This window comes from Varroa destructor, unplaced genomic scaffold (genome assembly GCF_002443255.2).
Source record: "Varroa destructor unplaced genomic scaffold, Vdes_3.0 BEIS01000002.1, whole genome shotgun sequence".
Classification (NCBI taxonomy): domain Eukaryota; kingdom Metazoa; phylum Arthropoda; class Arachnida; order Mesostigmata; family Varroidae; genus Varroa; species Varroa destructor.
Window position 1 is genome coordinate 56,709,737 of NW_019211455.1, and position 16,692 is coordinate 56,726,428.

The 16,692-nt window shown below is 40.4% G+C and overlaps 1 protein-coding gene across 3 annotated transcripts; it reads right to left on the reverse strand.

Moving 5' to 3' along the window:
• Positions 1-318: 318 nt before the first annotated feature.
• Positions 319-16,286, reverse strand: LOC111243713 (neuronal acetylcholine receptor subunit alpha-4-like). 3 transcript variants are annotated; one of them, XM_086979458.1, is made up of 7 exons: positions 13,290-16,286; positions 12,420-12,464; positions 11,953-12,062; positions 11,508-11,811; positions 10,680-11,292; positions 10,072-10,340; positions 319-9,711 (listed from the first exon to the last, which is right to left on the reverse strand). In XM_086979458.1, exons 1-7 carry the CDS (start codon positions 14,949-14,951, stop codon positions 9,514-9,516), a joined length of 3,201 nt encoding a protein of 1,066 aa, XP_086835584.1. In that variant the 5' UTR covers positions 14,952-16,286; the 3' UTR covers positions 319-9,513. The 3 variants fall into 3 exon arrangements, with proteins under 3 accessions (XP_086835584.1, XP_022645425.1, XP_022645426.1); XM_022789690.2 differs by having other exon boundaries at positions 10,072-10,364; XM_022789691.2 differs by lacking the exon at positions 319-9,711 and having other exon boundaries at positions 10,267-10,385.
• Positions 16,287-16,692: the final 406 nt, after the last annotated feature.

The window sequence follows — 16,692 nt, forward strand, 5'->3', positions numbered from 1 at the left end:
AAAGACATTTATCAGATACATCAGAAGATTCTCAATAAAGTTTAATTTTAAAGTACTTGAGAATTAATAAAAATGGCCTTAGAAGCCATTTTTGATACATCTTGGTGCTTGTTGTAAAAATTAACAGTCGTTTTACAGAAGAGAATATATTGCAGATTAATTATAATAAGTCGAATAAGCTTCAACGGTGAATTTTTTCAAGCATAAGAAACATTCTCAATTTAGATGCACCATCTGTTAAATTAATTTACAATATTTTCTTCCGACAGCCTTATCTACCTAATAGTTTCCAAATACAAACTGAATCAAAGACGTATATGGCGAAATCATAATTTCCGTTCTCAATTTTGTTTATTTTTTATTTCATTACATGGCTAAACAGCTGTCTCTTTCAACTAGAACAGTGTGCTTCTTCAATCTTTTCACCTTCTCATAATTATTATCCACCTTGTTAAGTAATTATCTATTATTATACGCTAGCGTCATTTATTCACGTTCGCTCACTCTGTACATATGCAGCGGGAAAAAACGTTGCTTAATTTCCATGTCTTTCTTACAGTACAATATTTTATCCCACGTAGAAAACGCTATACTTTCAGCGAAACTTGTAAAATATGAATTAATTTAGGTGAGTAATTGACATTTTGAGTTTCTGTAAAGTTTCTTCAAGAATCTAAATGTACAGAGCCGCAGAACTTACTATCGCTTTTCACTATCAATCGCTTCCTTCATGCTCATAAATTTCTTTACAAATATTTGCGTGCTGAAGACTATTTGTTTTTTTTTTTTGGTAAGATTACCACTGCTATAGCTTCACGGGGTCTTGTTTAGCTGCAATCGTGACGGTTTTCGCAGTTAGTCCATAACACATGGAGTTGCAGTGGTAATAATCGTAGTTAATTACAGATTACCTACAAAGCTTTGGCACTGCCGCTATAGGTAAATTGATTTTCTTTATATTATTACCGGGATATTATTATTACGCATTGCGTGGTATGGTATTGCACAAAAATTGCATGAGGAACCACGCAAAACAACAACAGCTGCCAGCGAAATACTAATGTCATATTTAATTAGTACATAGAAGATTATAGGTGATGGCACGTTATTCAACGTCCTAGGTACAATACAATTTGACCATTGACTTAGCTAATGAAAATCGTCATAAATAGCTAAGTACGTGGACACCTCTAATAATTGTATTTTAACCAATATTTGCGGTCGAGGCGAACTATTCAGGGCTCGAGTCAGTGTGATAAGCGTATAAAGCTTCGACCACCACAAAAGCCAAATCTTCATAGAATCGACAATATGTTACGCATCCTATGATAACATGCTATTTGTGCCCATGCAGTCACAGGATTAATTTGAGACATTGTACGGACATTTCGTGTAGCCTTCATATCTTCTAATAATTATCATTCGGTCACCGTTTCTCTTGCACACATAAAGTAATACGTAAGTTTCTTATATTTGATATACAAAAAACGCATATGAAATTTCGTTGATGACGAAGACGTGGGGTAATTCACTTGATACAAAGATGACAGGGCGTTCTCCCGATACAAGAATAAACTAAATCACATACTTTTCTATTGTCAGATGATGCCGCACGCACATAGTTCTATAATTGGCCAGCGCATTGCTTACTAATATAGATGCTCAGGATTCGTTTTGTTAACAAACGGTTAAAGCAGCTGAATATCAATATCCTTAGGTTGTCGCCCTAGGCTACTGACCAGGTGTTTAAAGAGCAGACGATGAAAGTGTTGTCTTATTTGTCCAGTTTCCATTTGTATCGATACTTGCTAATCTTTCGCGCAAATGTTTCTTTTACTCCCACATCACCGTTGTATTCACAGCTATATATATATATTTATATATATATATATGTGTGTGTGTGTGTGTATGTTTGTAATATCTACGTATAAACTTTTTGAGCTCGGAATGCAGCACACGTTACGTGTAAATCTGCCTGTGCCATTCATCTGTGAGTTTATAGGAGCCACTTCTTCGTTCTTAAAACCAACGATTATCCAATTCCGTTTTACAATCGCTCCTCAAAGATGCTTCGCTATTTCTCATGTTTTAAATTATAATTTTTGGTGAATTAACTATACAGATACAGGCGTGTCGTGTATATTAACAAGATTATCTAATAGAAATCCATTTGCTGGGTAAACTCCAATTGTGTGTGGTATAGCCCAGCATATAAATATGCCAGGCACATAAGATTTGAATATCATAAATATTGTAACGCTACATACTTTCAATATTTACAATTCTTTTATATATAGTTGTTGACAAGTATTAGGGCGTTTGATGATTTCAGATAGATACTCGTGTTTACCATTCCTGAATCACTGTAATATGAACGTAGGTTGTCACTTCTATAAAGCGGCTATCCATGTCCTTTTCATGAGTTAGTCGATTCAATATACTTCACCTACTACTTAGCGATATAACACCGCTTCTTTTTGAATTTTCCGTAGTTCGTCATCCTTTACTGTTCGATACGTGGCACCTCCATGTATTGAGAGTTTCAGTTTTCGCATCTTTCGGGGAAACAACTTGCCATATGGATGCTAAGTTTCATAAAAGACTATTACCGACCATGAAACAAGGCGTGCTCTTTTTCCCCAAAATAATCGTAGCTTTTGCATTTGCTATATAGTTTTCAACGATTTGTTTCTCTATATTGTATTCTCAACGACAGTGAACACCGCCAATCAAACATTCCTTAGTCCGTTCATCCCGAAGTGTCAATCTTCACGCCGTTTTCTACCGCAGTTTATCCACATTGTTTACCACAGTGCCTCTGGTGACTGTAGCCAGGTGCAACGTTCAGATGGTTCTTATTACTGGTACAATGCATCCGACCATGCTTCTTGCAAATATCTATGAGGAACGAAAATCGCAATCCAAAAACTATACTTTCGTCACACACCTTCAGAGAGAACCAGTTTGCCTGACAAATCAGAGTAAGCAAGGAGGTATCTATCAGCATATTCATGGAGGTGCACGCGCTCATGGTAAACTACTTCGCCTAGAGCTGCCCCCTATCCAATACCTTCCTCTTGTAAAATTTACACTTCACTGACTCTTCAGTTACATGGTAACGATTAATAGAGAAGCAATACTTCGTCGGCAGTCTCCCACCAAGGATTATGTGAGTGTATACTGGAACGATTATATCTAAATATTAATTGAAAATGTAGTAATAGTGACATTAGCTGTAACAGCCAGCATGCTAGTAACATTACTATTTTATCATAAGTGCCACCAATTTCTAAAAGCCTACATTACAAATCGGTATTAGGTGGCTCTTATGCGAGGTTCGTTGTCGTGTGTGCTTCTTATTCACATTATATTTATAATAATAATAGTGCTGCAATCATTTCTGTATGTTTTGTTTTTTTTTGATAACGGTAAAATTAATTTGACATATTTAGTCTCTGACTATAATAGGGTAAATAAACAGTTACTTGCAATTCCTCTACTTTCTTTGCGCTCAATTTTCCTCTTATTCAAGTTTCAGCATATTAATCACTCGTGACCTACTCGTAGCCTTGACATAAACACGCGCATATATATATGTGTGTATGTGAAGAAAGATCTTACGTATCGGTCAATAATCGCCAAATAGAAACGTGTAGCGCATACTGTCTTACGCGTTCTCGCCTGCCTGCCCGTATCTGTCCATACGCGCATGTGTTCTTGGAATAAGTTGAATACGGTTACCTAGCCTTCATTCGATGTAAACCCGTTTTGGGCTTTTGTTGTCATCAAACTACGCCAACATGATATAATCAGAGTACACCGATGTCGTATAAAAAACGCGAACAAGCTGCCAGGCTGTTGTACATATATATATATTAACTAGTGGGAATTGTGTGTATGTATATGCGTAAGGATTTGCAGACTGATCTTTTCGATTAATTTCAAGTGTTTCTATATAATGTTCTATCATGTTATCCTGTTTAATGTAATGGCCCATTATAAAATTTTCGAGAGGCCACTCTGATAAACATGCCGGCCTCGTCTGGCTTTTTACTGCTCGATTTTTGCATCGTTTCAAAGTTCTTCAATAATGAAATACTTTTATTATCCTAAATTGTTGTAGACATATTGAATAATAGTATTAATAATAAATATCGTTAATAATGGTACTAATAATATATATGATAGATGGACTCGCTATTCGGTACTAGTACTGATAACAGTACTTATAGTAGAGCATAATCGTCCTTAAACCGTAAACTGTGTCATTAGGACAGACTCAGCCAAAGTGGAAGAAACCCAACCAAACAAAATGGCCGTTTAAAGTGCCACTGGTTGCCAACGCCGAATGTTCCCGTCCCTACAGAACCTCTAGTCCGGCCAACAACACACATACGCGGCCGCAATCTCTCTCTGTCTATATATACATAGCTTGTAGCTGTAAGGTAATTGAATTATACGCTAAGCTAGATAAACGAGAGCTTAAAGGCTAACTTTCATTCAAAGTAACGATCTACGCAACTACGCACGCAATTTTCGTCGTATTTTTCTTGTATGTTTCACTAATATAGCCTACATCAGAATCTGGTGAGCATTTCATCTACCTCCATGCATGGTTGACGGCCATTAGGTAGGAATATCACTCATTCAACTATATGATCAAGCTTTTTTCGCCAATAGAAGTAATATGAACGGCTCACTTCCATCAATTCAGAACGAATCTTTGACAGATGTTACAAATCACGCATCAAGTACTTTCGAAAATAAAACGAGTTCATATTATCATTTGATATAGTATTAAAGCACCCAGCGTCGAATCAAACCGAGCGCACCTCTTTTTGAGCAGCTTCTTGCTTAAGTCATATATTCCGCATAGCCGAACGCTTTTTTTTGGCAGTTTTTCACCTAAAATTAGAGAGAGAAATTAGTATGATATCTCATCTTTCTGCTGTACAGCTGAACAATGCGGTCTGCGGGATGGGGCTGTCAACGCCCAGACATAGGGGCAGCGCGGCGGTGACGGGTAAACAACAACAACAACAACTACTCATTTAGAAATCGTTAGTCAGTTCTGTTAGGGCTGATCTGCTCCTTTACTTTTCTTTTCTATCGCACATTTGCTCTTTTTTTCTTCTTACATGTAATTATAGATCAATAGCAATAATAATAATCATTATAATAATACAGAGATATATGAATCAATTAGGCAGTTACTTAAAGATCAACGTCATTCACAAGAATTCACTGTCTTCGTATCGAATTCACACTGATCTGTGTCGCATTTGTTGTAGTGAATGCGTGAGTTCGTCGTAATATTATGTAGTGTGTTATTTGCCGTGTATGGTTTGTTTTTTTTTTGTTGTCTTGTTTTAGTCCGTGTTTTGTGCCTGTTCATGTGTTTGCACAATGAGCGTATACGCGATTGCCCTATGCTTTGACATCAGCATGGCCGCACTGCACGCCCAGATAGAGGAATATTGAGGGACGAAATAGGTAAGTACCTCACGACGGAAAACAATAGATGCGAAAAAAAAAAACAAGAACGACTGCTAAGTTGATTAAAAAGGGACATCCGGTTCAGGACCTTACAGATCTACAAAAACGTTACAATAGACGATTAGGTAACGAGATAGCAGTATGCACTATGTTCATTTATTATCCGTCGATATCTATATACTATATATATTGTTTAGAGTAAAAGCGTAAAAAATATTATTGATTTCCCTACTTGAATATTGCAGGCCAGGCTGGACCGGGATGCAGCCACGTTCAGGAAGACTAAAGAATCCGATATAAACAAATTACCTTAATTAACTGCCATTAGAAGGAACAGTCTCGGCTCGGGTTTTCCCATATATATATATATATGCGTTTCTATAGAGCTGGCATAGAATTAGGTCTTTTGCTGTTTGTTATACAGTGCATATGCGACATAATACTGAATTAATGATTTATTGCATCTGGCGTGTTTGTATATTTCAATCAATGCAAGTGTGTGACATTTCGATCGATCGTTTGATGAGCTCAGCTAACTTGAACGTACTGGGTGCACCGTTCCACAATTCTTCTTGTCAGGACTTCAACTATAAACATTTAAATGCGAGGTATCTACTGAATGGTGTCGTACAGAAATTTCCCGTTATCAGTAAGATCGGACGAGGCTACAGTAATCTTAACAAGTAGGCTTCAGAATGTTTGTCAAACGCTAGATTTTACATATACAGACCTTTTGACATGAAGCAAATGACTACTTCCTCAATCAGCTTTATATCGTTGCTAGAGTTCATCTATTTTTTCGTAAACCACATATATTCTATTCAATTACCATGACTAAAGTAAAATCGTCCTAAAACTATTTCGTGCTATATTATTTCATCTTGCTGGTTAATTATATATCTCAAATTCTAGTAGTTCTATTGTTGTACCGGTTAGATTATCCATTTAACGACATGAACTCTACGTGGTAAGTATCTACACGTATCGTATGAGTTTTCGGTCGCTTATCTAATAACACTGTAGTACTAACAGTGATATGTGTATTCAGCGTTTTGATTATTAAGATATATATTATTGTTTTTACAACCTTGTTTATACAAACCGGAAAACACAAAGTCTCCTTTATCTTGTAAATAAAATAGGCCGTGGTGCGATTGGACATACTTCGAACGGCTTAAGGAAAACCTGTTAAAGGAAAAATGCGATCGATTATAAACAGCCAAAAAACAAGGAGCACTCACCTATATTCTTTTCCTTGGTTCGTTGATAATACAAACCTTGAAAGGCAACCCGCTGCCAGGCATGTTTCATTCAAAGTTCTTACAGGCCAGTACATCTTCAATGGAGAGTCGGTACGCGCATTTTAGGGCATGCCACAAATGCCTTAACCCTATGGGTGGATTATCTGCAATATTACAAGTAAATTTGCCCAATAATTCTGGAATAGCCAGAAATGTCCTATTGCGTTAGGTACAGGGAATGACATATCTCGTGGGATCAAACCCTTCGTTGCAACTTTTTTAATCTGAAGATTGCCTAACACGGATTTTTGTTGGTTATTGGGAGCATTATTCCGTTGAGCAGCGTATATGAATGAGACGATCTCATTATTATATAATTGACCTAGCGTCGTAGTGCACCATTGTTGATAGTTGTCAGGCGACATAGTGTATGCTTATGTGTACCGGTTAGCGTCGTGACCTTCAATATGTAAGTTGAGAGAATAAAATTGATTCGAAAAAATAGATTCAAAAATCACTGTTTTTATATCATTTTGCTAATGCAGAAAATAATTTTACTGGATAACTTAAAATCAGCCAAATACACATATCAGCTATTTGCAATATTGTAACATCTTCAAACAAAAGTCATTCGGCAGTTGTAGTAGAACCTGAGAGGAAGGGTTGATCAATAGTTACTTTCAACTGTGAATCTCGATCGTTGCTCGCACCCTAAAAAAGATGCTAAACTCTGATAAATACGAGCAAACCATATGGAAAAGTTTAGAGAAGTGGAGATAATCTGCGCTATACCTGTTTTTGGTCCACCCAAATCGAGTAGGTCTGTTCGGCATCTGAGACTCTTATCGAGAAATGATTATTTTTCAAAGTTTTCAATTTCAAAAGTGATTTGTGTTCTCATTACTAACTTCCTAAATAACTGCTAGTTAAGTAACCGAACGACAGGGTAACGCAATTACGTTCATTACCATCCATCGTTCGCACAGTTCACGTAGCTTCTGTAATAAAAATTTTAGCACCATTTGTCTAATCACTTAACGAATGTTCGAAGTCACAGTTGATACAAGTACACACATGTCTGTATTTGCAAACATAGATGCTTAGAAAATGTTTGGTCGACTTTAGGTAGCCAAATATTTGCAATATGTGCAAAGAGTGCTAGGTACAACAGCTCTTTGAGCTTTGTTGAAGAGCAAAACCGCTACTCTGAACACCTAGAAGACACCTGGAAAATATATGTAATTAATATCCAACTATCAACAGAGTTGCACTTCACCTCTATTGAAGAGGTGAAGCATGTTAGAGCTGATTTGATCCGCTGAAGCGTTAGATGCGGTTAGACGTATATAAGCTTCTGATGCTGACCATTCAAACACTGTCTCGATGATCTTAGGTGAATTTACTATGGTATAGATGTCACAAATGACAAATTAGCTTGTTAAAAAAAAATTGTTACCTGCGTTGAGCGTCGACGCAATAGCAAAAACTATCAGAATAGATATAATTAAATGATAGCATCGCATATGCAGCGTCACAACAAATAATTAATAAAGCCAGCGGAATGTAATGGCTAGGTTACTGGGGAGCTGCGGTAGTCTTTTTAAGCGTTTGTGTGTTCATCTTCTACTTTCTTCTCTATATACTTCTCCATTTTCTATTCTTTCTGTGTTCATCTGTTCGCCTCAAGCTGAAGCGGCAATTGCGCATCATTGATCAGATAGACACTGATCGGCTGACATAGGTTCCGTCATGACTGGGGGGGGGGGGTCATTTTATTTTCCTGTTGATATTGTTGTCAATATCAGTGTAGCAGTGGGGGGTTGCTGTAGCAGTGTGACAACCGCGACAGTTCGGCATCCGCAGGAGTGGTCGTTGTCTGTACGTGTAGTAAGTATTCATAGAGTAATATGCAATAATACGAATATTGTATATGATAAAGAGTCTGTGCTAGGGTCGTTGAAAGTGTGTTAGATTCGCCATATAGTCGTCATCATCACCAGCGTTTAGATCCTGTTCTTCTTTATCAATATACTGTTCGCAGCTTCACGTCTTCTCCTTTCAAGCGTACGCCTATTGCCGCAATCATATTCTTCATGTCATATTATGGTTATTGTTGCTGCTGTTGTTGTTGTTGTTTGAACTGTTCTGTAGTTGTAACTACAGTAGTAATACTTATAAGAATAGTTCATGCTGACCCAATAGAGATGTAATGCTATTAATATTATTCTAACGCTTTAGCAGTTTATTATTGCTATTGGGACGTTGCCGATAGCCATAGTGCTTGCTCACAGTTGGAGCAGTTTGTTGACAGTCGATATTCGGTAATTGACGTCCGGCACTCAGCGCAACGCTGTATGTCACGTCAACATTATTACACCACGGAGAACTAGCACTCACCAGCGGTTCGGTATTGACTCGTATCATCAGTACCCTACATATACTCTAGTTGTCTAGTTATGATTATATATATATAGCAGTTATCCGTATTATTGGTTGCGTTAGATATAAGCAGGCGAGTGCTTTACCAGTGGTCGTCTGTTCAGAAGACACGACAAACTGTTGTAGTACGTAGAGGGCTAACTATTGTACGTTCTGTTAGTTAATCAAAGAATTGCTGTCATATCGGCAATAAACGGAAGTTTGCTTGGGTGTGTCAATGAAGCCAATTCTACAATTTGTGTTTTAGGTCGAAGAGAGTGGGTCGGTTGGTGTTAGTCGGCTTCAATATGGGCTTGTTCAGTTGATAAGTTTTGTTGAGTTGTTGGTGTTGATGTTGTTAGTGAGTGGATGTTGTTATTGTTGGTGCAGTGTTCCTTCCAATCTGGGACATGAGCACGTCAATAGATTCGCGATCGTCGTATAATGACGGCGCCTGTAGAATAATCCCAGCCGTGCCGACAACACACGCGAGGGTGAAGATCCACAGGAAGAGTCGATCGAGCACCATTGCCACGTATTTCCAGTCTTGGCGTTCCTGTGAACAACAAACCATTTAATATTCTTATTTTTTTTTAACTTGTAAAGGTAGCATCCCTTAAATCGGATAGGCTGTTTTATTTACTAAAGTATTAACATTGATCCCATCGGCTCTATCTTTCCAGCGGCGAGTAGTTCATCTCTGCACTGGGAACACGCATAGATAATGAAAGTGTCCGACACAACGAACGCTACTTCATGCTATTAGTATAATTTGACACAGTTGCTGCTCATCTTTGAACACTGACCTAAGCTTTGACTGTAAAAAATCAGAGATTCAAGTTGACTTGAGGCCACCCAACGACATATAGTATATGCTATAACTATGATTGAAAACAGAAACAAACGATTTACTTACACTTTCATCTTCATCGTCCTTTCGCAAATGTTCAGCGATAAAGAGAATAGCTTCGATAGCTTTCTGTAGTTCGGCGGAGTAGGGTCGCTGAAGTTGAGGTTCTAGTGGCGGGGAGCCACCAGCGTCGAGTCCCGCCTCCATAGCTTCGATCGGGCCCATCGGACCCATATTACCCAACGAGCTTAGCCCCCCTAACCCACTTGAGAGGCTGCCTCGGCCCAGTCCCACATCGTCCAGCAAGGGGCTAGCACGCATCGCACGTATTGAACCTAATTGAAGCGCATTTGGATTGCCTGTAAATCAGGTGGTTGTGACTTGGAACATGATTCGTCACCTACAGTTATTTCTCAGTTCTGAGGTGTTATTTATCGCAGCGTATATTTCTGTATGTTCGAAATTCTATATGGCATTACCATAAGTGCGAGAAAACGATGCTTTATTTTTAACTCACTTCTTTTCCTTATTAGTCATCAACTTTTCCTTTTACGAGCTAGTTAAGTATATAAACGAGCAAATAGATGATAAGTAGCAAGCCACTTATGTCTATGAGCTGTATGTACGAACATGGTATTGGGCCATTTGTCCATAACGGCCCCTGTCACACACACCTCTAAGCATAGATTCACGATAGTTGAGTTCAACCCCATTACAGTCAGCGGGTGGTTGTTGCGGGGGCTGCGGTTGGTGTTCACGTTGCTGTTGCTGCTGTATGCGCCGCTGCTGTTGAAGCAGCTGTTGATGAGCGCGATGTTGTAACGTGTACTTGTGATGCTCCTCGTCGGGCACGGGGTTATAGTTGGGCCTTCGCATGAGCAGAAGGCGCGGCATAATATGAATAAAGACGCGCCGTACCCATGGGGACATTTTGTGCGTGGACGGCGAGCGGAAATGCACGTTGAGCACACCGACCGTGACCGAGATAGATAGCGTGACCAGGATCATTGTGAACAGGAGGTATTTGCCTAATAATGGTACGGCAAGGGAAGTCGGAGGAATAATCTCGGCGAGCAGCAGGAAGAACACGGTTAGCGAGACGAGAATCGAAATGCAGAGGGTAACCTTCTCACCCGAGTCGGACGGCAAGTAGAAGACTAGCACTGTCAGAAAGGAAATACCCACGCACGGGATGATCAGGTTGACTGTATAGAATAGCGTCTTTCGGCGCATTGTGATGTTAAACGTGATGTCCGGGAACGGTTCTACACAACAGTCGTACTTGCCCTAATGAAAAAAAAAATGCGGATAAGACATAAACAAAGCAGTAGATGAGTTTTTTCAGTTGCCAGCTTGATGATGGATGTCGAATAAAAAACGATGGCCAGGGAATTTCTTTAAATATTTCTTAGTAGCATTAGTGGCACTGTTATGCGTACATGGTAGCTTAGACAGTCCGACATCCAAGTTGCTAGATCTGTTTGGCAAAATAGAATACTTACCTGATTGTATTTGGCAGGCACGAGGAGGATATCCCATTCGACGCTTTTGTAGAACTCGCTCATGTCGATACCAGTTGAGACTTCGGTCTCACCAGGTTTCTGTTTTTGATGAAGAAGATCTACTTCGAAACCGTCATACGTCCATGACGCGAATTTCATGAGGCAGTTCTGTTCGTCGAATGGAAAATATTCAACATCAATTTCGCAAGTGCTTTTGTATAGAGCTGGAGGCTTCCACACAACTTTTCCAGTGGAGTAAACGGTTGCTTTGTTCATAAGTATTACCTCGTAGTTACCGTCAGCGCTGAAACGTCAAGTATTCCTATATTTAATTGCCTTATTAGACGTTAAGCTCTACGGTTTACTCCGCTTACACGCTGTGCAATAGATACATTGTTCGATTAAAATATTTATCGGAACCCAGCACATTAATCCATTATCATACTTGTTGAATAATACGATGTCTGGAAGCCAGATGTTCTCAGCGGGCACGTGAATCATGTCAACTCCTCCGTATTCTGCGGGGTTCCATTTCAGTTTGTAGTCTTCCCACTCCTGCAAGAAGTATATATAACAATATACTTACTGTAGCTATCCGGCGATCGCATTAGTTATATACGAATAGTGTGTCTGTGCAGTTTACTTCAGAAAGAATACGGTGTATCTCCCCACAACAAGCATATACAATTCAATTACAGCTTCACCTGCAAAACTAAAATACGTGCATAATCTTTTCAGCCTTTCATGGCAGAATAGGGTCGAATTTAAAGTTGTAACGTTTGGATCGACGCTACCGATGAAAGGACATGGTGAGTCGACACCAAGTAGAGATGTCTTTGTCAGCTTCACAATATAAAAAAGAAAATGTGAATAGAATTATTTACTAAAAATAACGCGTTCGATGGTACTTACTTGTTCCAACCATATATTAGTTGTCATCACTTGGTGCTTCAAGTTCTGCAATGGAAATCGCACATAGGTTACATAAATGTCCGTCATCTAAATATATAGGTTACACCTGGCTCCTTCTACCCTGCCAACTGTTTATGTTATCTATTGCTTTTCCCTGGGAGCATATGTCGGTTCGTATTGAATGCGGTAGATTTTCCCTGAGAAATCTTTGAGAATTTTTTCCTATTCTGTTGTTCTAGGTCTCACAGCAGGTTGGTTGGGAGAGGGGATCAGATAGTAAAGTTAAGGAGGACGAACAGATCTTTTCAATTTCCTGTCTCAGCAAACCGGTTCTCACGAGACGAAGGTAAAGATAAATTCGACGAGGATTATTGTTAAATCATTTTAGGATATGGGGTGAGGATGATCAAATTGAGATATATATATATATAAAACCCAACGACACAAGTTCTGAACCGGCAATAATATGCCAAGCCTTCACGAAAACCTATGTATAATGTTATGCATTACTTTGGCTCGAAATAAAGCTATAAATGGATTTTATGTGTGACGCTGTCAAAGAAAAACTTGAGCGGCGTAGCGGATCATATAGTACGACCAGTAGTCATTTTATAGTTTGAAGAAAAAGAGTTATAGCTTATCAGTGAATTGTCAATGACCTATCAATCAATAAGGGCGTTGGGCAGTAAATATTAACATATTTCAGCTTCTGAATAGTGAACTATTTGAGGTTATAAGCTGATTAGTATTTCGGGGTATCTGGGACTAAATCGATCCACAGGTAAAACCCTTATTCCAATGTTGTACGGCATAATAAAATTAATGAAACAATAAATATGATTAAACAAGCGAGCAAAATAAATCACTTACTATGTCAATGAGCTGTGACAGTTTGAGGCCAACCGTGATGACCACTTTGTGAGAGTTGTTGCCCACAGGCCGAATAAGTCGATTGTAGTCGCTTAGCAGATCGTCGAACAGGCGCTTAGCCTCACGGGAGGCCGCCGCGCCCGGCAGACCCAGGCCGATTCCGTCCGGAACGAGCCCCACGAGACCCAAAGTCAACCACGACATTAGCAGCGTCCACGTAATCGTGGGCGTGGATATTGACATCCTACGCGGTCGTGACTGCTGAGCGCTCGTGCACGATATCTTTCTACTTTCTCGATCTCGGGCTAGCTCTAGGTGGTTAGCTGTTGAGAAATCACTTAAAATTGGTTCGTACCCGAGCGGGTTGTTGCATGCTGAAATTTCAATTTTGAAAACCTGTGATATTGCAGTGGCTGTCGTTGTCGTTCTTGCTGTTGCTGCTGTTGTTTTTATTGTTGTTATTGCATCGTTTCCGTAATTATCTTGACGGCAAAAGTGGCCGGAGAACGACAATCGGGCGGGTGATTCCCGAAAGGACGTGCCAGCGTCAACGCTCTTCGCCGCTGCCTGATCGACGACGGCGATGCAGGCCATGTCACCACGAACGATGATGGCGGCAGGCCGAGCTTCGCGTGCAGCCGAGCTGGTTTGATTCAGCGCAGTGCGATGACTATCGCTTGTAGTTGAATTACGCTTGCTGGCTGTTTTCTCTGTTAAAATCGTTCCATTGGTACGAGTAAATGTTGCTATTGAAATTGGAAGAATCATATCTGCATTAGCTTTTGACCCTACAGGAAAAAAAATCGCCATTGTACCAAACCCTGCAGTGTAATTGGTACCGATTTTAGTAGCTGGAGCGGTGGTAAAAGCATTGTTCGGGCTACCTGTGCTTCTAACAGTTATACTATTTGCAGCTGTATTCCTGGTACATTCCTCTTGGAGGCAATGGACATCATTGGAGCTATCGAAAACTACGCAACTACCTGTTAAATTTGAAGCGATTGGAGCAACTTGAAAACCTGCTATAGCTGTGGTGCTTTCGATCGAAGTATCGTAATCGAAGACCGCTGCTGCTGAAATCGAAGCTGAAATACGGCGAGGGGCCTTGTTCATGCTTCTGGTTTTAGCAGTTAGTGACAAGTGTCGTTGCTGTCGTAGTATTGTTTCTGTTAGAAAAATCATTGTTGATATTACTGCAGTTGCAGTTCTTCTTTGTCCTGTTGCTGGACAAGCAATGCTGAGTGGAAACTGACGAACTTCTTCCAGCAGCAGTCGTTGTTGTTGTTGTTGTCGTTGCTTTTCCTCTGAGTTTAGTTGTGAGTGCCAAGGCTGATGCTGCTGCTGCCCGTCCTGAAGTTGTTGGAGGCTGTGTCGTGTCGTGGTTACAATGATTAATTGTCGTTGCGGATCTTGTTGATCGTTTTCTTGCTGAAACTTCGCTCGTTCGGATCTTTGCTGATTTTGATGTGATAGTCGTCCATGATGGTGTTGTTGTCGTCTTAATAATGTTGTCGCGTATTGTTGCAGCAACGCATTTAGCCAGATCGAATTGTGAAAGTTGTACTTTAAGCCTGCTAGCGATGGCGGTGACAGCTGGGGCGAAGGCGTTCGTGTTGCATTTTCGATGTTTCTTTGGTTTCCCTTTTTGTCTGTTGTGCACATTATTGTCGTTAAAAACTTTTCCTCGTCGTCTTATTCTTTTTCTTCGAATTTTGTGTCTCGTATAGTGGTATCGGATACCATATTATCTACTCCGTCACCGCAATGTTTGTGAGGTCCGGCGCAACTGTACCTTTGACCCTCGACAGGGCCCATCGATGTATTGGGACTAATGTTTGAGCAGTGGTGTATTCGTAGCGCCTAGGCACTCTACTGGTCAACGAGAATCGGTCGAAAACGGCTGTACGTATTCTTGTACAGTGAATCTGTGTGCTCGTTCGACGATTGTCGAACGCAACTAAACTAGGTGAAAGCTGATGCACGGCATAATAGGCAATTGATTATTTGTCATTTTAGGTCTATACGCTTTCCGAGAACACGGCGTGAGCAACACTACTAGTGGGAATTCTAGGTACTGTAGCAGCTGTCGATGCACAGTTAACTCTCGGAGGGCGTCGCTTCAATGTGGCTAACCCTATTTTTTCTTTCTATTATTTCACTAACGTCCACTTCCACAGCGTTGCAGTGAGTGGCATAACGAACTTTCGCAGGAAATCTGCCGAACGGCGCGCAGTGGTAGCAGGCGTCTGGAAACAGTGTCCGAATGGTTTGGGCGACCGGTAGTGCACGCGTAATAAACATATAGAAATAACCGTAGGCACATTGATGAGCAATAGTCAATTATTTCACTATGTTTCCTGCAACTTCGGTCGTGAGAAGCCTTGTTTTTCCTCGTGGTAAACTTCTTTTTTTTTGTTTTGGGTCGTTCCTCTCGTTTTTAAAGCTATTTAGTTTTGTTTTTGTTAACAATAAACACACAGTATCACGGAGTTAGGTGTTGCGGCTGAGGATTTGCCCGGGGAAAACCTCAATGTCACTGCCTTTACTTGATTAAGTCGTCTATTTGGATATGCTGGAGTACTCTTGAATATCATAGTGATAACACTACAGGCCGATAATAACTAGCATTAACTACGTTTCCTGCTGCTGTATTTTGCTTGGTTGTGCTTTAATCCGCTACTTCCTTAGCTTCCAGTACACTTCAGTAGTGTTTCTATGCTTCACGTAATTTAGTTGGAGAACCTACAGGGTACTGAAACCAGCAGCGAGGATACACTTGACGATAAGCCGGTAGCTTAACTAATCGTACGTCTTCTGAGAATTTTCAAATTATGGGACCGCGCTTAGTTCTATCTTTACTAGTTTGGTTCCTTCCTCGGCCTTGGATACTTAACCCTAAGGGGTAGAACATCGTGGGTCGGCTAGTGTTACTCAGACAGAACGAATGCTGCGTCTGAGTGAGAGCAAATGTGACTGACTGACTGCGTGGGTGGTAGTGTTGGCACATGCAAGCAGGCAGTGGCCGCAGCCTCTAAGAGCCTCCTGCTGCCGCCGTTCGTTGGATGTGTACGCCCTGCGCACTTGCCTGGGAGGTAAGAGGTAGAAGAGCCGGAGCAAAGCTTGAGAGAACCCGCTCGATAGTGGAGCGAAAGGAAAGGCTCTGCCTATGCTCAAACGAAGGCTTGTCTGAGACTTTCTTTCCAGTGCCAGGGACCTGGGCCCCCAGTCTGGTTGAATGTATGCGAGCGGTGAGCGAGCGACGTAGATCAGAAGAGGGTCCATGCCAGGGCGACAGAAGAGCGGGCTTGGGGGAAGAAAAAACAGGAGCAGAGTTTAAGAGGCGGTTACATATTGACACTCACCAAGAACAGGCCATGTGTATGCTAAGATTTATATACAACGC